At 37.2% G+C, this 24,547-nt stretch overlaps 1 protein-coding gene across 2 annotated transcripts in view; it reads right to left on the bottom strand.

The window, feature by feature from the left end:
* The window catches only part of ccdc102a (coiled-coil domain containing 102A), a 112,468-nt gene that overhangs the window by 57,324 nt on the left and 30,597 nt on the right, over nucleotides 1-24,547 (bottom strand). For both annotated transcript variants that reach the window (XM_087258850.1, NM_205552.1), the window contains 1 exon segment: nucleotides 5,523-6,285. In XM_087258850.1, coding sequence (XP_087114976.1) covers nucleotides 5,523-6,197 — 675 coding nt within the window. In that variant the 5' untranslated portion in view covers nucleotides 6,198-6,285.

Raw genomic sequence — 24,547 nt, 5'->3', positions numbered from 1 at the left:
GTTTCCTGTGTGCATGAATGAAATTCACAAGCTCTGTGGAAGAGTAATAAAAAGCGGCTTTACGGTTAAGAGCAGCATCCTTCCTCTTCTCTTCCTACACACTGTTGGGATTACATATCAAAGACATGAGCCTCAGGAGACAGACATGAGACACTAAATATGCTGCCAACTTCCTATGACAGCGGTAAAATGCAACAACACCTCCCTGCCACCAGAGGGAACCAAACACAAGCTAACAGAAATGGAGATCCACATGTGGAAGCACTCAACATGCATGCGTGTGGAAACAGATCAGCAAATGGGACGGTATCAGACAATCCAGACTAAGCTAGCTAATGTTTGTTTACTTATTCAAGATTGAATGAGGGCACTTGTTTCTGCGGGTGCACGTGCCTGTGCTGAATAATAAAAAGGCAAAACCACTTTTGCTCTCAGCAGGTAATTGTCACTGCTCACAGGAGTCCAGGAGACTTATCACTATCACGGCGACCCCCTGTTGACACCTGTGCAGAAATATACATCCATCACCTTCAAGACTCGAAGGTCAGGTTTGACACTGACATTAATTCTTGCTTCCCTCTCTCTGCTGGTGAAATGCCTTTGCATTTATTTGCAAAACAGAAAAAAATAAGGGTTGCACATTTTTTTGTGCGTGGACCAATTCCCCTGAAAGACTAGTTAAAAATGCATTAAGGATATCTAGAAATGAAAAAGGTGTAGTGGGGACTAATGCAGGACCCCTGGGTAAAACACATTGGGGGTTGTGCTGAGACCGAGTGAGGTGTTTCTATTAATAGGCCATAAAAAAATGAAACTAGCACACATGCGGAAAGCACAGAGTCAGGTAAAGAAATAATAGGGAGGTGCACTGAACCAGGTCTGTGGCTGACCTATTTACAACTATCGTCCTGTGTTAAGAGGTGATCTGTTCTTTAGGTGAGAGATTAAAATGGTTTGTCGTCTAGTGCGATTAAAACAATTTTTATTTTCATTCTTATTAGTACTAATCTGATTAGTTTAACTGGTGTGATCTCTTTAGACTAGCACATGTGGTCTGGATTCAGGTTTGTTTAGATAATGTGAACGGTGTTTACCTAAACCTGGGAGTGAAACTGAAATGCAATGTTAGGCAAGCTACTTAAAACCTGTAGTGAGTTAAGCTATTAGTTACTCTACTTAAAATGTAGCTTAATAACACTAAAATCTACCCTTTGGGAAATGTAGCAAGCTAAGCTAAAAGCTACCTGATAAAAGTTTTGCAGACCGCTGCGTAGGAAAGTTGAAGCTTGGTGAACTCTGAGCTGGGAATTCGCATCACATGATTTAGTGAGACCAATCGAGGATCAAAACATGACCTCTGTACAGAAATGTAAAATATGGAGCAATCGCTTTTTAAAATGTCTAATCATGTTGTTTAATCCCACCCCTTTTCACAGAGTCGTACGTCAATTTCGCAAGCTCAAACTCTAGTGTGACCGCAGCTTAATCGGTTAGCGAGGTCACAGACCAAAAAGTTTGATGTCGGCCACTGTAAAACAGGATGAAGAAGAAATCGTCATTCTCACCATCATATGGATTTACTTTCATCGGCTAGACACACAGCCTCACGGCTTCGTGAATGTTGGTGCCATCACTTAATGATGTGTGATCTGTAAATGTAGCTTGTGAGCTACAGAAAAGCTATTTGATCTGGAAAGTAGTGACGCCACTGACACGCTACTGAGAAATGTAGTTAAGCTAGTAGCATCACCACTTGTAGCAATGCAACTGCCTAACACTGCTGAAATGAAATGTTTTGTCAAGGTAAGAATCTGAAATCTTTGTTCTCTTTTATTTAAAACCAAGTGTGAAGGCACCCTTCTTTATCTGTCAAAACTGAAAATCAAACATTTAGCTTGAGGCAACAAAATCACAGCCAGGAGGAACGCATTTTTATGTTGAAAATACAACATTGGTTTGTGCTATTTGACACAACGCATCAAATATAGAAATCAAGAGTCTTACAAAATGCTTGACATGCCTCAGGGCAATATGAATGTTGAAAGGTTTGTTTTTTGATGCTTTTCTCCATCACACCTAGTTAAGACACTAGTTTAGGCTCCAGTGTCTTTTGTTGGTTCTGGTTAGATTACTGGTCTTAATAGATTGGTTCGTCCAGACAGGAACATTTTCACCCTCGTGTTGCTTCAATCCACTGAATTAGTTAATCTTTGAAACACAAAATTTAGATATTATAGATGAAATCCGAAAGCTCTCTAACCATCCATATAGTTAGTAATGGTCCTTACACATTAAAATTGCAGAAAAGGAAAAAAAAAAAAAAAAAAAGATTGTCCAAACATTCCATGCGACCTCAGGGGTTCAACTGTAATCCCACATATCGCAAAGTGAAGTTTATTTATAAACAAATTTCGAGAGGATCACGTGCTTATGATTGTTCACAGCTGTTCCAACTTTAGCTAATGACTAATTATCAGACGATCCTTAACTCATTATAAATAACCAGAATTTTTTTTTATCTCAATATCTTTGTCTTGAGGAATATTGGCAATACATTTAATGACAATATTTAATGGCAATACATTGCACTGCAATTTACTACAAATGTACAACCTAACTCACAGGTGTCAAAGCCAGTTGCTGGAGGGCTGCAGGCCTGCACAGTTTAGCTCCAATCCTGCTACAACATACTAAAGCTGCGGTCACACTGCACTTTTCTCCTCATAGACTTCCATTCAGACACACGCGAATGCAGACCAGAAACGCAAGGTCATGCGTCAAGTTTCGCAGATTGCTGCATTAGAAAGTTCACGCTCGGTGAACTCTGACCTGCAAAATCACATAACTTGACTGCGTGAGACCAATTGGGGATCAAAGCATGAACTTCCTGCACAGAAATTTAAAACATGGACCAATCACTCGCTTTTTTATGTCTAATCATCTTGTTTAATCCCGCCTCTTTTCACAGCGCCATACTACAGAATTTCGCAAGCTTTATCTCCAGGGTGACCGCAGCTTTACCTGTAGGTTTCAAACAAGCCTGAAGGACGCAATTAGTTTGATCAGGTGTGTTTAATTAGGGTTGGAACTAAACTGTGCAGAGCTCTGACCCTCCTGGAACTGGCTTTAACACCAGTGACCTAACCTGATGCAGGAGAGAAGATATATGCAAACAAAGTCATATTTACAGTGTTTTTTGCTGAACAAAAGGTTCTTTGTAGCTTTGTATTATTATTATTATTTCAGTTGTATGAAGATCTCAGTACTGCTGCTGTTAAAAATGGGCTAGAGAGCTTTCGGACATAAACTAAAATATCTTTCTTTGGTGAACTAATTCTTTAATGCAACTAAACGAGTGTAACTGCTTCTTCAACTGAGGAGCCTTGCTCTCAGCATACCCCTGCTTGCTTACATCAGCATTCTGTTTCTGGTAGCCATTACTGAGTGACCAATTGGGATCTTAAGAGAAACAACAATCAACCAACCAACTAGTCCTTTCTGAAAATTTTGAAGTTCCCAGCCTTTCCATTAATTAACCCTGATCAATCTGGAAATTTTCAATACTAGAAGATAGACTTTATTTAAACATAAATCCAAGAGGTCGGAAAGAAGCCCTTCAGGACAACCTGAAGTCCCCCCCTGGACAATCAGAAGTGTCTTGTGTTCTTGTTTTAACTTTTGACCATCTAAGAATGTTTTCCTTTAACGAGAGGTTTATTAGATCTTTAGGTGCATTATATCTTTTTAGGTCTTTAGTTCTGTTTGTATACATTTGTCTACCCATAGATGTCCATTTTTCTAAGTTATTACATACATTGTCATAATGGTACAATAATTTGATAATATGTCACTAACTCTCCTGAAAGCATCTCACAGCTATAGCTTCATATGGTTATTTAACATTTACAATCAGTGCTTTATATATTCAGTTATTCTCCAGCATAACTTCAAGTGTTGCTCCTGCTCCTTTGCAGCCCTAAGCCTAGTTCACACTACATGACTTTAAACATCAGCAGATCACTTTGCTATTTACACTAAATGACTTGATTTTGTGTCTTTTAATCGCTGTGGTGTTCACACTACATGACACTACGTAAATGATCCACAAGAGGGGGGCTCACACACTACATGATCTGACAACAAGTCATTCGCCAACTGCCCAGTCAAGCTACCAAACCACAGCCTATGAAATTTTGAGAAAGGACTCATCAGAAAAAGCTGAACACTATTGGCTGCTTGTGTGCTGATTACATCACTGACAGCGATTCAAGCTTTCAAGGGAGCATTTAAAAACATCATCAACCAGCTGATGCGTCAGCAGATAAATCGCTCATCTTCAAGGTTCAAGTGGATAGATGTGGCTTTAACACTAGAACTACAGAGACAGTCAGAGAGTTTATAATTTTTGTAATTAAAATAACAATAACATATCTATAAACACCCTGACGTTTTCTAAATATCGGTGTATTTCTTTTTAATATTTTTATAATTTTTTTATTATTACAAAACAGTGAAGAACTGAGCATTTCTACCTTTAATTACCATATTGGTCACAATGACCAATATGTTATAGTGGGGACTTTTCGCTGTGGTTTTCAATATGCATGATCGTTTTTTAACTAGCAACTTCCTGCTAACATAAACATAACTTTCTGATAAAACATAAATTTACTTCAGGTATACATTTCAAATCAGCATATTCTGTGCCACGAAATAGCTCCTGTTTGAAAGTATATATATATATATATATATATATATATAGGCTGTATAACCAAAACAGATAATATTTTTAGGGTAATGGTATCATAAAATATCATAACAGATATTCAAAGCTCATTTTTATTATCTCAATAAAAGTTTTGAATGTAAATATGATGTGACAATATGACGTTGTATATGAAAACAGTCAGAATGACCAGTATGGTAATTCTACTAGCTACAGAATTCTAGCTCCACTGTTAATGTAGCCTACTCTCATGTCCGTGTTAACATAGAATGAAGCAAGTGCATCGATGGCCATTCTGGCCAATCACAGATGTTTCTGTTGAGCTCCTGAGCACATGGCCATTTAAGTCATGCTGATGTAATCTCTCATTGGCTGTGGCTTGTCACTACATCTGACCGCATGTGGGGTCGAGTCGGCGAACTGCCGAATATTCAGCATGCTAGATATTGGATTTCTGTCTGCGAGGTGTCGGCGACGCTTCAGCGAGCCTCTTTGATGCATTGTTCAGAAGTTCACTTTACACATAAAGACTGCCGAGCGCCATGCACCTGCAGATTTTTTCCAGATCACAGCCCGATCTGTCGGCGAGCTCGTTAACTTCCAAATCAGGCTCAAATCAGGCTTAATATCCTGTAGTGTGAACTAGGCTTTACTCATCATATACATATACCACAGCCTGGCTCGTTTTTTTTTCAATTACACGTTTAACTATCTTTAATTTTCATGTTTGCTGGACACTACTGCATACTTTTAGAGAGCAAAAAATCTTTTTCAAAAACATCTATGTTGGACTCACCTTCTGCTTGTATAGTTTGTCAGTGCCTATGTCTCTCACAGGTTCCTGCTCTGGAGAGCCAGGCCCATCTCTCACACCCTCCTCATCCTGGTTGTCCTGCTTAATCTCTGCTTCTCTTGGCTGGTTGGAATGTGTGGAGGCAGTGGAGGAGTTTGATTCTGGTGCATTAGATGCATTCTCTGGGGAGCTCTGTTCAGCTCGGACCCTTTGAGCCTCGAGACGAAGCTGTTCGTTTTCCGCAGCCAGCTCCTGGCGCTCCCGTCGAGCACCCGTCAGCTCTTTGGTAAGAGCGTCCAAGCGTTGCCTCAGTTGTCTGACTTCATCCCGTGCCCGGTTACGTTCAGCCCGTACCTTACTCCACTTTTCCCTCCAGTTGGCTGTACAGTCCGACCACCAGCGCATGGTCTTCTCCATTTGAGCGGCCCGGGCCCGAGCCTCCTCCAGCTCCCGCAGACGCAGCTCCTCGCGGCTCTCCCAGTCCCCAATGCCATCGCAACCCAGCCCTGGAGAGAGCAACAGAGGAGGGCTGGAGCTGGGCGTTCCCCCTGACGGGCTGGGCGTATGGGTCAGGCTGTCTGGAGAGCGCACCCGATCTGGGCCCAAGCCCAAGCCGCACAGCAAACCTGCCCCGGACTTGGCGGCCTCGGTCATGTGGGGACTGGGTGTGTGGTTCATCACTGAGCCAATGATGAGTCCAGGGAAAAAGATTACGGTCAGGAAGATCTTATCAGGAATCCATGATGCACGTCAAGATGATGCTTTTCTGTGAATAGAGAGAGATTTGGAGTAAATAATACAATAATAAACTCATTCTTTTGAACGGTCACAAAACATCCTAAGTAAATGATATAAGATAAATGAAAAATAATATATATATTTTTTTTGTTATTGTTTTTTGTTTAGAGTTATCAGAAATGTACTAATATCCATGCTTGGTCGAATGGATAAAATATAAATGGTTTTCATTGAAACTTATCTGCTTATTTTAAGTGAAATATAATTTTGGTTTTATTTTTGTAATTTACTGAAGACATTTGTTCATTCATTTTCTTTTTGGCTTAGTCCATTTATTTATCCATCCAATGAAAAGTTTGCTATATATATATATAAAAAATATATATAAAAAATTCTCGAATCAGATTGGCTTATAGCAGTGCGATATTCTGCAATATCAGAACTTGTACAGCCTCTTCACTTATGTGCATTATTCCACTCACAAAGAATGACAGCAGATTACTAAACTCCCTACAGTTTGTCAAATAAACAATGCAGCTGTTGGACAACATGATGTACTTCTGAGGCTTTTGCAGGAGAGAATGTAGTTGTTTAGATTGCAACTATAATTTTTATTTTTTTTTACAGGGGTGACACGTTGGCTCAATGGTTAGCACCGTCACCTTACAGCAAGAAGGTTGCTGGTTCAAGCCCCAACTGGGTAAGTTGGCAATTGTGTGTGGAGTTTGCATGTTCTCATTGGGTTTCACTGGTTGCTTGGTTTTCCCCCACAGTCCAAAGACATGGGCTATAGGTGAATTGAATAAACTAAATTAGTAGTGTATATGCGTAAATAAGTGTGTATGGATGTTTCCCAGTACTGGGTTGCAGCTGGAAGAGCATTCTCTGTATAAAACATATGCTGGACAAGTTGGCAGTTCACTCGACTGTGGCGACTGCTGATAAATAAAGGGATTAAGCTGAAGGAAAATGATACTTTTAACAATACTTATTTAAGTGACCGTATACATGCATTTACAAGTAGTTTTAAATAAAAGAACAGAAATGACAAAAAAGACCAATAATTGGCTCTGCAAACCTGAATACATTCATAAATTGAGCATGTGACAAAGACATACAGGAGCAGTGAGAGCAAACAAAAGAAAAAGAACTCTTTCTGTCAACATGTCAATGCAACATGGCCAATAACGCTGAAATTGCTGAGCAATCCAAACCACACCATGACAACCCAGTGCAGCTTTGATTTACATGAATTCTCCCTTTCTCACACTCCCACACACAGACTGTTTACTTAAAAGACTGCAAGGCGACAAAAGAGGAGGTTCCAGGTCAAAAAGCCTTCAGCCAGAGCAGCCAGCATCTCTCATCAGCCACGAAGAAAGAGTTACAACCAGGCTACAACATGAGGGAGTAGAGCTTTGTGTTTGTAAAAAAAAAAAAACAAAAAAAAAAAAAAGTGTGAGGCTGTTTTTCATGTAGAGTGTTGGCTTTGGTGAACAAGGGCTAGATTTATTATATTTTTAAAACACGGCCCTCTGTCTGACCTGTAAGACAACCAAGCATGTCATCTGTCTGAGCCCAAGAAAAATATCACATGACAGAAAAAAAATATGCTTTACGATTTAGGTACATGTACTATTACACACAGACATGGACAATCAATCACTAACATAAAGTGGTCCACTCCAGATTTGCTATTATTCAATGTTGTTCTGAGCCATTTTTTCTGAGCAACTAAAAATGTAATATTGTTCCTTAAATGAAAGTCTATGAAAACATTCGAAAAACACAATGAGTTTGCATAGATTTCACACTTCACCACTGATCTACATTTCTTGCATTATTCATTTTTATGTATATTTTAATTCTACTAAAGAATTTCAATGCTTTTTTTGTTTATTTTAGGGATTTCTATTTTAGTTGATAAGAAAGAATTTGGTTGTAGCCTACAGAAACTTCTAAATGGAACTTTGTAAAGAAAATAAATATTATTGCAAATTTAAATTACACAATTATCTGTGCAAGGACTAAATACACAAATTGTCAAACAATCTACCACTATTACATCTGAGGTAAAACATGTGAACTATGTTATTTCTTCCATGTAAACCAGGGGTCTCATTTGTGGCCCTCTCTCTTTCTCTCTCTGGCCCGCAACTGACGTCAAAATATAACGAGATTCGGTCCGCCAAAACAGATGTTTGTGAATCACTATCATTGTTGTGCAGTCGCATATAGCCACTTGTGGTTTTGACCCCACACCTACTGGACACTTAAAGTTGTGTACTATATATCTAGGTTACTTTCGGTTTTTCCTCAGTGTGTGGTCGAGAGTAACGTACAATTCAGATTATTTCTGTGGCTGATTTAAACGTTATATATGAAAATATACAAAATATATGTCTGTAAGTGCTCTATTTTTACTAAAGCTCTATTTTTGTAAAAATTCAAGGGTCATTTGATAAGTTTTACACCACCTGTACTTTGTTGTACAAACACTTTTTTGTGGCTTACACGTTATGCTGGTGGTGTTAATTTGATCATTTTGCTAATATTCGATTCAAATGGTCTCATTAATAGATTTTCCTCAAATTCTAAAGAATTGTATAAAAAATGTGCATTAGTAAAATTTTACTACTGGTTGAATAGAACATCTTAAAGTAAATGTGAATATCTACATACTTTCTCCCTCTTTGTTGTAGTTAAAAAAAAATAAAAATAAATAAAAAAAAAGGTATGGATAGGATCAATTGCCAGCAAAGTCACTAAAGTAACCCAATCTGGTTTCGCTGTCTTAAGACTATCTGTTAAACTTTTGGTTAAGCAACAATTGATTGGGACATAATAAAAATAATAGTAATTATTATTATTATTACTATAATTAAATTGTAGCATTTTCAAAGCAATTTATACTACCCCTTCATTGTGTAGAACATGAAACAAAAAGAAGGAGCTTTGACTGCATATACTCTAGGGACGAATGTCTGAGAACATCAATAAGATCAGTTTTTTTTTTCTTGTGCTTGAATGTTAATACAGCACTCATATGAATTGTCAGTCCCTGGGGTATGGCCCCTCACCAAATTGAGTTTGAGACCCCTGATGTAAGCAGTATATTATACTTGTAGCATTCTTGTGAGGTAAAATAAAGAAGGAGAACAAAAAAAAGTTTACTTAGTTGACATGTTCACAACAGGATTATGTTCAATATATAACTTTTGCAGAGACAACCATTTTTTCTCAATTGCTTAAAATGTAAAAACAGATCATGTGTGCCTATACCTAAAGAATTTATTCAGGTGCAAGGTCTTCAAAATAATTTCCAATACAAGAGCTCTACTGTAAACTGTTGCTCAAAGCAAACAATCAAACGCCACTCTTCAAACCCAGATGAAGGTTTATGGGTGGGGTTTGTGGCTTTGGGAACTGCCGACTCGTGCATAAAGTGGGACAAGAAACATAGGCATAAGATTCTCATAAAACACTACTCATACAAAAGCCCTCTTTTATTAGCTCAGCTTGGGGGAAAAGGGGAAAAAAAGCATCAATATTTGCACAACGGTGCACAACGGTTTGGGTGGCAAAGAACAGCAACCGCTGCCACAGTGGGTCAGTGGGACAATAAATCAGCATTCTGGATCAACATTTCAGCACAGGCTACATGGTTTAGTCTAGATGTCAATGGATGTCTCTTTTGTAAGCTATGGCTTATATGTTGGAGGCAAAGCAGTTGTCATGCCAATCAGCTCTCGCAAGAATGTGGATCAGTAAGAGAAAGCAACAGAAAACGAGACAATAAGAAGAAATGTAATTATCTCCAGAGGCTTTCTTCACAGGAGATTCTGATTAACCCTAATGATGCAATCCGAGTAGCATCTCCAGCAGAAACATGAGCAGCGTGAAGAGAAGAGAAAGAGGTGAGGAAAGAGGAGAAATGTGTAACTGGAACCGCTGCTATACTGCTGACAGCTTGAAGAAAGAACAGTTGGGTTCAAAGCCTTGCTGGAAAGTGACAGAATTGGTTTATATCTTTCAGGTTTGTTTTTTTGAATAATATAAAAATGAAAAAAGTATACCATCCTTATGGATTATTCACAATGTTCAAAAAAGAAATCTTTTGAGATAAACATAAACAGAGCATTCCATGTGTCAATGCAATTATTTTTCCTTAGCTGCAACCTAAGATCAAATGAATTCTTCTGTAATAGTCATGCAAGCCAGAGGTTCTCAAACCTTTTCTTGATGCACTCTTCCTTACATACAAGGCAGAAAAACTGAACAACTGCAGATATTTACAAGCGAATGGACAAGCACAGACCCTTTATGCAATACACAAGAAACCTATTCTAGGAAATGTGAGTAGCATTTAAAAACAAAAAGCAATGCATTTTAATCACAATCCAAACAAAGATCCCACTGTACCTCAAGTACATATAGTGTGATCTTTAAAAATGTTCCCAAATAATATTTTGGGGGTAAAAATTGATTCAACTTGCAATGCCACAGTCAGTCTAGTACATCCATCAACCATATTAAACCTTTGAAGCAAAAATAAGGTCTGTTTGATGGTTGATCAATTTGTAAATGTCTGCTAGGAAACGTTTATATGGTGGAGCTCTTAAAAAGAAAATGTGCTCTTGTGTGAAGGATAGAGTTTAAAAGTGACTGAAGGAGAGCAACACATATTAAGTAACAGAGTGCAGACAAACAACAGCAACTCCTCGTGCTGACAGGCAGAAATTAAAGCAGTAGCTAGATTAAGATGTCAGTCACTCTCGGCAAAAACTGCTTTTGAACCCACAGTCACCACATGATCATCACCAACTCCAGGTGTTACATTATCTTTAACTTCAGGTTGCTTACAGACATAATCTTTCCTATCATCCTTAGCTCTTTACATTTTATGAACAAGTTTGTTAGTAAATTGTGAGCACTGTGAAATGTCAACCAGGATTACCCATTATTCAGTTTATCAGTTACTCAAGGCTAGTATTTTCAGGTAGGGCAATAAAATCGATATCTGTATTTATTGACTGAACAGCATTGTCAATAATGATAAAAAAAGAAGTTTGGTATAAAGTTTCGGTATAAAGGCTACATTTTTTTTTTTAAATGTGTCTGCTGAGCGAGCGCCTTGGAAGGAATGCCAATTAGCTTGTGTCAATATGTCATTTCCCATGGAGAAGCAGCGACATGCACATAGTGTGATGCACAAACTTTTTCCAGGTACTACTAGTTAAAAAACATCTGAACTTTTCCGAATGGTCCAAGCACACTGCGATTCATGTAACAAGAACTACCCAATCTGCTTCACACTATATGGAATAAAGACAATTAAGTATTAACGGTAGACTTATCACCTCAGACAAACACAGCGCACTCAAACACTGCAGTGCTTTTCACTTCTCCACAAACTTTAGCAATGATTTATCCATTTGTCATCCTTTGAGAAAATTGTCACCTAATTATAGAAGACCCCTTAGAAAAAGGTGAAGGAAAGCACATGCTCGCGATTGTCGCTTAAGGTCAGAATAACAACAAATGTGAAAATGAGTGCCATAAAGCAGCAGTGAGTTTTAAATAAAAAAAAGGATGTCACCAGAGTGGCTTTTTGGTTTCTTTTCTTGTGCATACCGCCACTAGCTCCCCATCTGAAACATTTTTTAGCATAGGGGGTAATAGTCATTCAACTTCACAATTCATGATGTTGCAGTATGTGTTTGAATAATGATGGCTGGATCGTTTACTTGAAAGCTCAGATTTTATTCTCATAATTTGTGTGGTAACAGAATTTGAAGTTTAATTTATCATTATTATTCACATCTTACAGATGTTGATCTACCTTTACCATTGCACACACTTTAATGAAATAAACTTAATTGTTAAATAAAATGTTAAAGTAATCAGATTTTTCCCTTAGTAATTTTGGTAATTTAAAATAAAGTGGTTCAATAAATGAGAAAATCCACAGACTTTTCAAGCTGGTTTGCTGCATGACTAGTAAAACTCATCCAGCTGACATGTTAATTTTAATAGTCAACGTAAAGTCTGGTGAAGGCATGAGCATCACATACTTCAAACCCCAACTGATGGTACAGTAAGTGTTAAGTAAAACATTTTTGACCAACACCATTCTGCTTCATTGAACACGGTTCAGGATTCAAACACACTTAAGCGCATTGACATTCAAGAAACAGCTAATGTATGAACATAACATATATTCAGTTCGTTAGAAGATTAAAAAGTTTCCTTCCTGTTATAACCATGTCCCCTAAACACTGCTCATATAGTGTGTATACCCTCAGCAAGAAATCTGAACGCCACAAATTTGCTGCCATTAGTTTGATTCTCCATTGAATCAAGCTGACTCACCCATTTTAGGTCATATTTCACTGCCAAGAAAACATCTGGAAGCTCACAGCACCCCTTTACCAAACAAGAATGAGGCTGACAGGCATAATGGAGTGTATACAAAAGCTAGCTCAGTTTAAGCACGAAAAAATTGATTAGAATCTTTGCCAAGACAAAGTGCGTTAAACAGGGGCAAATAGAAAAACCAAAGATGAGATTTTAGAGAGAATAGCAAACACAAAGCATGAAAAATGTGCGATAAGCCAAAGGAATTAGCCTTAAGCTTGACATTACAAGGCCAACTGCAATTTCGTGTGCAATTGTTCTGTTGGCCTGCATATACTAAGGCAGAGTGCATATAATGGCATTCTATCCCATGCCTGCTTCAGTATTTATTTAATACAAAAATACATTTGAACTTGTATAATTGATTCAGCAACTTTAAGTATAAAACTGAAAAATTCATGAAAAATAGTGAATTAACTAATAGCTGACCAATTAACACATTAATTTAGAAACACAATTACCCAATGATGTGATTGTCAAGCACATTTTGAGAGAAAAGCACGGTTCTGTAATCAGTAGTAAATCCCCTCTAAACACCAGAGAGCAATCTCACATGGAAACTCTAAATATATTTTTTTTCTTTTTGCTGTGGATAAAGTATTTATTTTTAGGCGTGTTTGGAGTAAAATCATATAAAATGTGGTATTTTCACATGATTTTAGATGTGGCAACATTTTCAGACATAGAGCCGTAGTTCACCAAGACGCAACATAGTTTATTAACTGGATATTCATTGAATGATGGTTGTTATGAATAATTAATTTACAGTTATTGACGGATTAACTTAATTTTATTATTGTCAGATTAAATTTGCTGGAATTTTGAATTCACAGTTGAGTAGCTTGTCAGTAAACTATGACTTTTTTTTATTAAACGCTGCTACCTCTGGAGATTTACAACAACCAGCTTTACTGACAATATACACATGGAAATCAACTTTGATTAAGGCTCTGACCTAATTTTGACTGATCGAATAATAAAATCGAAACAAAATTTGAATTTATAATACAGTGTATCCATAAATAATTCATTGCGCTTTACTTTTTCCACATTTTTTTATGTTACAGCCTTATTCCAAAATGGATTAAATTCATTTACTTTCTCAAAATTCTACAAAAAATACCCTATAATGACAATGTGAAAAAAAAGAGTTTTAAAAATTGTTGCAAATTTATTAAAAATAAAAAAACCTGAAAAATTACATATAGGTATTCAGAGCCTTTGCTCATACTTTGTTGATACACCTTTGGGAGCAAATACAGCCTCAGGTCTTTTTGAATATAATGCCACAAGCTTGGCACACCTGTCTTTGGGAATTGTTCCCTATTCCTTTTTGCAGTACCTCTCAAGCTCTATCAGGTTGGATAGGAAGCGACGGTGTACAGTTATTTTCATATCTATCCATAGATGTTCAATAGGATTTAGGTCTGGGCTCTGCCTAGACTACTCAAGGAAAGGACATTCACCGACTCACCGAGTTGTTGTAAAGATTAACCGTCCACCAGTTTTCAGTCAGGATGTCTCTGTACATTGCTGCATTCATCTTTCCCTCTATCTTGACTAGTCTACCAGTTCCTGCTGCTGAAAAACATCCCCACAGCATGATGCTGCCACCACCATGCTTCACTGTAGGGAGGGTATTAGCCTAGTGATGAGCGGTGCCTGGTTTTCTTCAAACATAATACCTGGCATTCACTCCAAAGAGTTAAATTTCTCATCAGACCAGAGAATTTTGTTTCTTATGGTCTGAGAGTCCTTCAGATTAGGGATGCTCAATTCGGTTAATTTTGCTAACCGACAACCGCCACTCATTAATCGGTTATTAACAGTTAACTGGTCAGATTACTATTAATTTTATATTAAACAAATTAATATAATAAACACATTTTATATTAAACAAATTTCTCGCTCCATGGAAAATATGCATTTATTTAATGCCCCGCTGTTATTATTATAATCAAAAAACCTTTTTACATTTTTAATAGAAATCATTATTTTAAAGATTATGTCTTGCTATATGGTTTCCTCTCTCCCTCGCGGTTCAAGTGCGCGCGCTGCGTGATGAAAAGACAACAACGCGCGCATATGTTGACTTTTTGTAAACAGTTTTGTTGTTTAAATATGATATTGCATTAATGTGCATACATGCTTTATAAGCTGTAAAATAAAAGGTAAAACCTATTTCTTGCGTTTATGACGCAGGTCCAGGTAAACATCAGCGCTGGTTTGGCATCAACACGTCTGTATCAAACAGCAATATTCTTCTTCCATTTTGCTTCTTTGGCAAATGTGTCTGTAGGCACGAGTTATACGTTATCATCCCGCAAGTTAAGCATGTCTTGCAGTTGAACAAGGGGCCGAAAACAAGGCGCACCTCACTGCCTTTATGTTGACAAGGAAAAAAGAAGAAAAGCGCGGTTCTGAATGTTTTGAATGGGTAATGTAGCCGTGGTGGGATGCATTCTGGTCCCCGCCATGTAAGAATGAATGTAGCGGCTCTTTAAAAGTTCTCTGTAGTTGTCTTGACAACACAAACTGCTGCTTTGGGATGAGCCGCGTGCAAAAGTAGTCCCTCTTAACACAAAGGCGCATTCAATCGGCCCCTTATGCAGTCAAACTAAAAATATATAAAATAATATTTTTAAATAAATAATATCGTTTAACTGATAGCATTAATCGGTTACAAACGCACATTTTCGGTTAACGGTTAATCGATTATTTTGAGCATCCCTACTTCAGATGCCTTCGCCCTTTGAGAGCCCTTCATGTCCGTCTGGCCACTCTACCATAAACGCCTGATTGGTGGATTGCTGCACAGATGGTTGTCCTTCTGTAAGGTTCTCCTCTCTCCACAGAAGATCGCTGGAGCTCAGACAGAGTTACTATGTGGTTATTGATCACCTCCCTGACTAAACCCTTTTCCCCCCCGATCACTCAGCTTAGAGGGCCAGCCAGCTCTAGGAAGAGTCCTGGTGGTTCCAAACATCTTCCACCTATGGACAACAGCGGCCACTTTGCTCATTGAAACTTTCAGAGCAGCAGAAATGCTTTTGTAACCTTCCCCAGCCCTGTCCCTGAAGAAAATCCTGCCTTGGAGGGCTACAGACAATTCCCTTGTCTTCATGCTTTGTTTGTGCTTTGGCATGTACTGTTAACCCTGGGACCTTATATAGACAGGTGTATGCCTTTTCAAATAATGTCCAAATCAACTGAATTTACCACAAGTCAACTTTAATTAAGCTGCTGAAACATCCCAAGAATGATCAGTGGAAACAGAATGTACCTGAGCTTAATGGTAAAGGCTGTGAATACTTCTGTACATGTGATTTTTAATTATTTTTTTCATGAATTTGCGACAATTTAAATTTTTTTTTTCACATTGTCATTATGGGGTATTGTGTGTAGAATTGGGGAAATAAATAAATTTAATCCATTTTGGAATAAGGCTGTAAGAAAAAAAATTTGGAAAAAGAAGCGCTATGAATACTTTCCGGATGCACTGTATTATTTTACAGACACACACAAACACACACTGAAAATATCTCATTTAACCCCGTTAATTTGCTTCTACTGCATGTTTTAAACATCCAATTGGGATATTCGAGTAAAAATTATTTATGCTTTAAGGATGTTTTTTTTTTTTTTACCGAAAAATTAAGATATTTGTAGCATTATATCTTTTGTAGGAATGTATGACATCTACAGTCTGCTCTGCATTATTCAATTTTCATATGAATCATCATATGCCTGGATAGAACTTGCAAATGATAAACAGATGAGTTTTTGCATAATAAAAGCAGCATCGTTAAGCTTTATGTACTGTCATTTAAAGGACTATTAAAGCTAGAGCTATACTATCTGGGATTTATAAAATAAATTAGGCTGCGTACAAAATATTACATAACTATTACAACCTGCACACTCATTAAAAAAAATGCAGTGTGTGTGTGTATACAAACTTCTAGGATGAAATCTCTACAAAGTTTTACACATGAAGCCCCAAAATAGCAAGTGCTTTTACATCACAGTAAAGTCACAAGAACATTTCAAACAGCTAAGACCACACACCATGAACCATCTCATCTCGCCAAGCTCAGCAAGCAATGAATTACGAATCTGAATCGCTCTTCAACGCAGGATGTAAATAAACCCCCTGTATGAAACACTTTCCATTTGTACTTTTTACCCCAGTGGCTCTGCAGGAGTTGAAGGAACTCAAGGGCAAACTGAGAAATGGTGTCACTCACAGGAGCCAGTCAAAGTGAAAACTGATCTGATGGCTGCAGTCCATTTTACTTCAGAGGCCCGATTGTCACCTTTTGACTTCAAGCCAGGAGTACAATTCTTTTGTTCACTGGTTCATCAGCTATGCTTGTCAAAGCATATCTTCAGGAGAAATTTTCCATCAGGAAAGGCAAAAAAGTGTTAACAGGCAGTGAGACCCAGTGCTGGGAATAAAGTAATGATACAGGGATCCTAGAGTGCCACTATTATGGTACAGTATTTTAAAGGTTTTTTTTTTTTTTATGTCTCCCTTAATCTAGTTAGATCCACTCAAGATCAACTCAACCATTATATATTATAATATACATTGCTTCGTTACGGGTATTCTTACAGGTGTAGTAAAGAAAAGTTAAACTTAATTCAATAACAGTGTTCTGTAAACCCTGTATCTGAAATCACTCCTAAAACCTCATTCACTAATGGCTACGTTAGTCCACTAATATAGTTCACTAAGAAAAGTAAATGAAAACAATTTTGTTTGTGCTTTGCTGGTTGATAAACCCCTTATTAGAATTGAATCGCCTTCAGACACAGTTAATTATTTAACATTTAGCAAGCTAGTGAGTCTATAAGTAATGAAAAAGTATTTTGATATCGGTCATGTATGCAGTAGCGGATTTATGCATGGGATTGCCCAGGGCGGCATCTTGCTAGGGGCAGCCATGAAGAGAAAAAAACATGCCCACTTTGCCGAGTAAAAGCTTTGGGATACGATTTACTTTATGCAAGTGTATTAATTTAGAGTGGTAATCCCACAACAAAAATGTTAGGGGCCATTCACATTTGGCGTCTTTTGCAAGCGCAAGTTTGTTATTCTCTATGTGCAACTGAAACAACGCTGGTAAAAACAAACTGGCACATGCATGCAGAAAAACATTCCTGTGCGCCTCACATACACTTCTCCTGCTTCCGGTGTGAATCCAGGTTGTTTATATGCACGATGAAAAATGATGCACCACTCATGCACTGTGAAACCAGAGTAACAAGTATGCAGAGGTGTCAGCACACAACGAGTTTTGGAAGTCGAGGCAAGACTTAACAATAATTCTCGGCCATGTGTTGAGTCTAAGACAACAGATAATTGCATAAAACACTTTTTTCCATATTCTATTGAATTATTACTGTCATAATTAATATTCATGCAAAATATTTCTATAAGGATCTTGGCATATCACTCCAATTGTGTCTTTACATTGTTTTACAGTTAATAATAATAATACATTTTATAACAAATATAAATAAATAGCTATATTTATTGACAATGGATAATTTTGCATTCTAAGAAAAAGGTCTATGTAAGTGTAAAATAAACCATTAAATAATCATTTATTTACAAACTTCCACCTATAGGATTCCACTGTGGGTGCCATCTTGTGGTCAGAAGTGGAAATTCACTCAGTGCATGATCTGTGTATTATGGATATTCTCTAGCCACTGAGGGTACACCGGTTGAACACTCATTATTTTGATGCATTGTGGGATTTAATAAGTGCACTTCAAAATAACCACTATGGTTAGTAAATAGTGCACTATTTAAGGAAACAGAGCTTGATTTCGGATATAGCCATCTAATCTTCTGTGATTGGTCTACTGCTTAAAGTGTACATCAGAAACCCAATGTTTATTTCCATATCTAAACCAGCATTTGAAAACAGAGATACAAGCAGTTTGGCATTGCTTTTACCACAGCAACTCAAGTCCAATCTTTTTGATTTACTTTTGCAGTGCAGAAAACAAGTTCATCAACAAGACAAACTAAACTGATACGAGTCAACAAATGAACTGACAGGAAACATCAAGAGATCAGACTTTAAAAAACTGAACTGATATACTAATACTTGGAAACTAGAATTTAGGCTACGCTGCACTCTCGTCATTTGAAATACTGAATACTCATTACTGAAGTCCATTTATCATGCACTTCCATCTTTAAAACTTTGACCTTTTACATCCACAAACAGCTATAATACCTTACATGCATCAAAATAAAACCATACATAGAAAAATGTGAAAGGAGGTTTCTGAACACACAAAGTAAACAGAAGCCTAATATTCAACAGACTCAAAAGTAGCAGCGCTGAGTGTTTAAGGCCAGCATCCGATTGCATAACTTTCAGTGAGGATATGAGAGTGAAAGAACACCTTGTCTGTAACCTGTGATCCCTGTGGTTTTCAGAAGAATTTGCCCCCAAAGGAAGAGGAAGTTTGTCTGCTTGTAGCGCATGTGGTCTCCGACCGCAGACTGTGAAAGTGACAACAATCATTTTGCGTTCCACATTAGAGCAGATGATCTTGATAAAACATCTTCCGCTCTCTCGGATAAAAGGTGTTCTCGCCAAGTGTAAATAAGCAAGTATTAAAATACAGCTTATCTTTACAGCTAAGGTAAGCTGCTGAAAGCTACAGACAGCCAAACGTATTTTTTCCTAGCGTAAATTGGTGGTAGTGTGCACAGTATACACTGCAAAACGAATAAGAACAAAAGGGGAAAACAAGATAAAAGGATACTCTTTGTTTTTCTTGAATTGACTGAAAAATACCCTTAATGAATCTGTCAGACTGATTCTTTATAGCGTATGAATAACGAACGCTATGTTAATATATCTGTCACTATTTTAAATGTTCTGGTTTAACAATAAAAATAAATAAATCTAATTGGAGACCAATGCCAGAGCTGCCGTTTACTTTGATCACTAAACCACTAGACGTGGCCTTTAACCGCAAGCTAAAATGCTCATAAATCTGGTCAAAGCTCTTCAGAGGCATAGACTGCAACATCACTTTCTCTATTCTATGTTCAGTTTAACTCAAACAGCGAGCAATTCAGCTAAACATTACAATGAATGTCCGCTACATTCAAAGGAAACCCATTATTTTCTCTGCTAACGTTTGCAGAGAAACGAGAAGTAGTCCAAACAGGTTCAGCTTTCCTTTCTCAGGCTTGTCATTACCTCACACCGTGGCACGGCTAATTTAATTTGAGTGATTCACACACTAGAAAAGGGTGGACTAGCCAAAAATGTCACATTATAAAAACAACAACTTCAGCCCCTCTAGGCACGTCTGCTGTCGAGTCTGATTTCAGCATTAAACAGCTGGGCCACCTATACAACTTATCCTTTACACACACACAAACACTGACTTGACAAGAGTTACTGACTGAAAGTGTGTCACAGATTAATCAAAACCAGCAAACTACCATGAATTATGTTCATACTGACAATAAAACTAAGAAAAATGGAATTTCAATCGTTTTTAGCAATTAACATTTAAACTGTGATTTCTTCTTACCGAGGTTTCGGTTTACAAGGAATTTGAGCTAAACAAAAAAGTAAAATAAATCACAATCTGAGTTTAAAACATGCACATATGTTTTGTAGCAACACAGTATACATACTAGTATATGCATGAAATCTGCAGGTCATGCATACTGTGGGGGTCAACTGTGGTTAATACACTTAGTCTGAGAAATGGGTAACATATGCTGGTCGCTGCATTTAAGTCTGAATCGGAAAATTATTTGGACACCTTTATGGTGAAGCGAATTTCCCTCAAGAACAGATATCATCTAGAAGAGCATCAAAAGGTGAACCTTTAGAGATTTTTCCTGGACAGTAGCAAATAAGCCATTTACAAGGTAAGAGAGATCTGCAATAGATCTTTGGAGTAAAAGATAAATAAAGAAACATATACAATAAGTAAAATATTTTGTTGACAACCGTAAACAAATCATTGAGACCACATGATCAAATATAAGGGCCTACATCAATGCTGTTTGACCAGTAAGCATGTGATTTTGTGTTTGATATGACCAAACAGGAAATGTTAGAAAACATTATAAAGCAGTAATTTTGTAGTTACAAAGACCATGAAATAAACAAAACGCCTTACTTAAAGTTTTGAATGGGAATGCAATGGTCAATATGGCCGCTCGAGCAAAGGAAGGCCCACTTATAAGTTTTTTAAACATTTTATAAAACGAATGAATAATGTAATAAAATACTTGCACCTCAGATGACAAAATACAATGAACACGTGGTGAATTATAGAGGTGTGAGATGCTCTTTGGGAGAAGAAATGCTCAAGATACAATTAATAATACTGAACCACTGAGGTGACAGTCGGCCCACAGGTTTGCCCATTAATGCCATTATCATGCCAACATGATCTCTTTTAACAAAATCACACAACATTTTTTAATGCATATACTAGAATTAATTCGGTAAAAGCATTTCCATTACAGTTTATGCACATTGAAATAAAATATAACCCTACTCAGTTGTGCGCCTATTTTTTTAAAGCACATTTTCAAAATGTATGCGCATCTTTTCAATCCAGAATTTTTTAAAGAAATATTCCAAACTGCGCATTAAAATAGGTGGATGGAAACATTGCTATACAGCATTGACAGGATGATATTAAATCGGTCCTTCAGAAACAGCTATAAAGAAGGTTGGTGTTATGAATTTCTTTATTTTAAGTGCACATCTGCATTATCATGGACAAACTTATAAAATGGAGTTGTCATAATCCGAACGTTTAGAAACAAAATTAGGAGACAGTTATTGCTAGTTTTCATTGATGATGAGTGTAATCTTGTAAAGAGTTTTGAAAAATAGAAATTGATGTTTCCCTCAAAGACAAAGTAGCTGCAATTACTTGCCTCAGAGACATTTCAAAGTTGACCACCGAGTAAAATGCCGTTAAATGAATTTGGTAATCACCTTGTTTTATTTATCAGTTATAATATGTACAACTCAACATTTGATCTGTCTATCAATCAATTTGTCTGTCTGTCTACATAATTAAATAATCACAATCTACTAAAAAAACGAGTGAAAACATCAACTACAAGTTGATTAATAATTTTACTTACGTCTAGCTTAACTGATTATCAAAATTTAAAAAGTTAAAGATGGTTGCAGCCCTAATCCATAATACCAAATAAACAGCCTTGACATTTATATAAAACACTACAGAAAGAGGGACAGATGTCAGTTGACTGACTTGGTGGGACATCAGGAAAAGGTTCATTAGGGGTCAGACAACCGTATCAACCACTTACAGGGGCCCCCTCTGAAAATAATCACTAGTAACATGATCAAAGCCAGTATCCCAGGAGGAATTTAATGGATCTGGGAGTAAGAGGGTCTTACATAAAGAGTAGCATGTTCCAGAGAGAATAAAATAAAAGCAGCTAAAGAGAGAGAGAAAAAAGGAGAAAGCGGTGAGGGTGTTAAGTGTTAAAATGCTAATCTCTTCATCATCTCATTCAACAAGGCATGAAATGACAATAATAAACACTCAAAATCCTGCATGAGCAGCTTATGAGTTCAAGGTCAGGCCTGCGAGCATGAATCAACCAGAACCAGATTATGCAAAACACTGAGCAAGCAATTTAGATACAGCTTTTATGAACTTCTGATTTAGTGTAAAAAAAAAGTATTTTGACTTTACACATCCCAATCCTAACTGTATATCAGTAGCTATGTTCCCATCCACCTATTTTGGACATGCACATAAAAACTGGTTGATGGAAATGCCAAGATGCTCATAAATTTTGAAAATGCACATTAAAAAAAAACTTCTGCGCATTACTACGTAGGATAAACTTTTTATTCGATAAGATGGGGAAAAACTATGATGGAAACACTTTTACCGAACAAATTCCAGTATGTGCAAAAAAATCATGTGATTTTTGTTATAAATGTGTGTGCGCAAATGGACAAATTTAGCAGGCTGAGCATATTGTAAAACATATGAAATGTTGTCTTGGTCATTTTAAAACGCCGTAACCATCTCAGTATTTGTGTTATTATACTATTAATGACCTCCAGAATCAAGAGCGTCTGTGTTTCGTGTCTCACGGCTATTTGCATGAAGCGATCTGATTAGCTGATGCTTTTGTTGGCACTTAAAAACGTCAGAATTACCCAACTTTTCCAGCAAGTAACTCCACTGAAGCGGCGCAGACAGATCCACAACACAGTTCGGCAACACCTGACAGCACCCAATCAAAGTAAATGGGAAGCTTTGACGCTAACGCCCGTGTTAATGCAGCGTTATCGCAGTAAATTCCATTTTTACTGTTAATATTCGGCGCCAGATAATCAGGAAGTGGCGATTTTGTTCGCTTTGACTCGCTGGATGGAAACACGGCTTCATTCGCACATCTTTTATGCGATAATCCAGTTTTGTGCATAAAATTTGCCTTTTTGGATGGAAACATACCTGTAGTGTATGCCGTAGTATATATCTGTATATTATAGTGCAACTTTCTTAAAATGTTGGCTCAAGCATACACACAATCTGTTTTGAGATTCTCAAAAAATAAGACGACACTGAGACGTGGAGAAAAAGCAGGAAGCAAAAGTAGGACGCAGACAGAAGGTGATGAAAAGCCAAGGGAGAAGCAGCAACAGGACACATACCTTACAGAAAGAAAGAAAAACGAACGAGGCAAGACAGGATTATGCCTAAACTTGTGATTTCACAGTATGTTGACATCATCGTCAATCCTCCGGGGATGCAGAGGGGAATGCAGAGCACAGAAATGACATGCATCACCATAAAGACAATTCTTGTATGCACTAAAAAGGCATATCATGTGATAAAAAGTCATTTTGCTGTACATAATACTATCTTGACTTCTAAATGACTTCTACCTTTCATTTAAAAGAAATAGAAAACAATATTGGTGCAAGATGCCTTGGAGGTGTCTGAAAGAAAACTTGACACAATGTACTATATGACAGTCCATCATTCACTCGAGTGCATGTGTTTAATGAAGAGAGATGCGGTTTTTGCCAATGGCACAAAAATAGCTGAAATCCCCCAGCCAAACAGAGGATGTTATGCTTGCAGATATTGCACAGCAGTTATTCTTTTACCTTACGCTAGGAGGCAATGTGAGGAAAGCTGCATAATAATAAAAGTATATTTAACATGAATAAATCTCTTTCATCTTCTGCCACTTGTTCACTTTAGGGAAGCATTTGCCTGGGGAGGAATCACTGCCTGAAATAAAGCAGGAAGATAAAGGCGGAGGCATTTAATATGCTCATAATTATAACTATATAAGACCTCATTAAGCATTGTCATTTAAGCAGATGTAAACTAACAAGCCTTAACTGTATTTTTCATGCACGTGGATTGAGCATTATTCAAGGCTAAAGAAAAAATATGTTCAAGTTATTTATTCTGAATTAAAAATCATTTTAATATTTAAATTGGGGCAAACTACAGATATTCATGACAACCAGTCGAAATAAAACTCTAGTTTATTAGTTTATTTGAAGAAATAAAAAAAATAAAAAAAACAATAATAATGTATGAAAAGTCCGTTGGCATCAACAACGCTGTCTGTATTGGGCAAATAGCCTTTTAAGAGGTCCAACCCACCCTGGCCATAGTTTGCTCAAGCTCATGCAATCAGGCAGGCGTTACAAAAGCCTGAGGAGCAAATTAGTGCGGTTTCGTGATAGTTTTTATCCTGTCATTATAAGACAATTGAATAAAACCGTATCATAAATACTATTGATAGCTAGTATGTAATAATAAATCAATACATACAGTAGTTAAACTAGCAC

The sequence above is a fragment of the Danio rerio genome, chromosome 7 (assembly GCF_052040795.2).
Source record: "Danio rerio strain M-AB ecotype USA chromosome 7, GRCz13ab, whole genome shotgun sequence".
Taxonomy (NCBI): domain Eukaryota; kingdom Metazoa; phylum Chordata; class Actinopteri; order Cypriniformes; family Danionidae; genus Danio; species Danio rerio.
The sequence above is the reverse complement of the archived record's forward strand: the minus strand, read 5'-3'. Positions and strand labels throughout refer to the sequence as shown.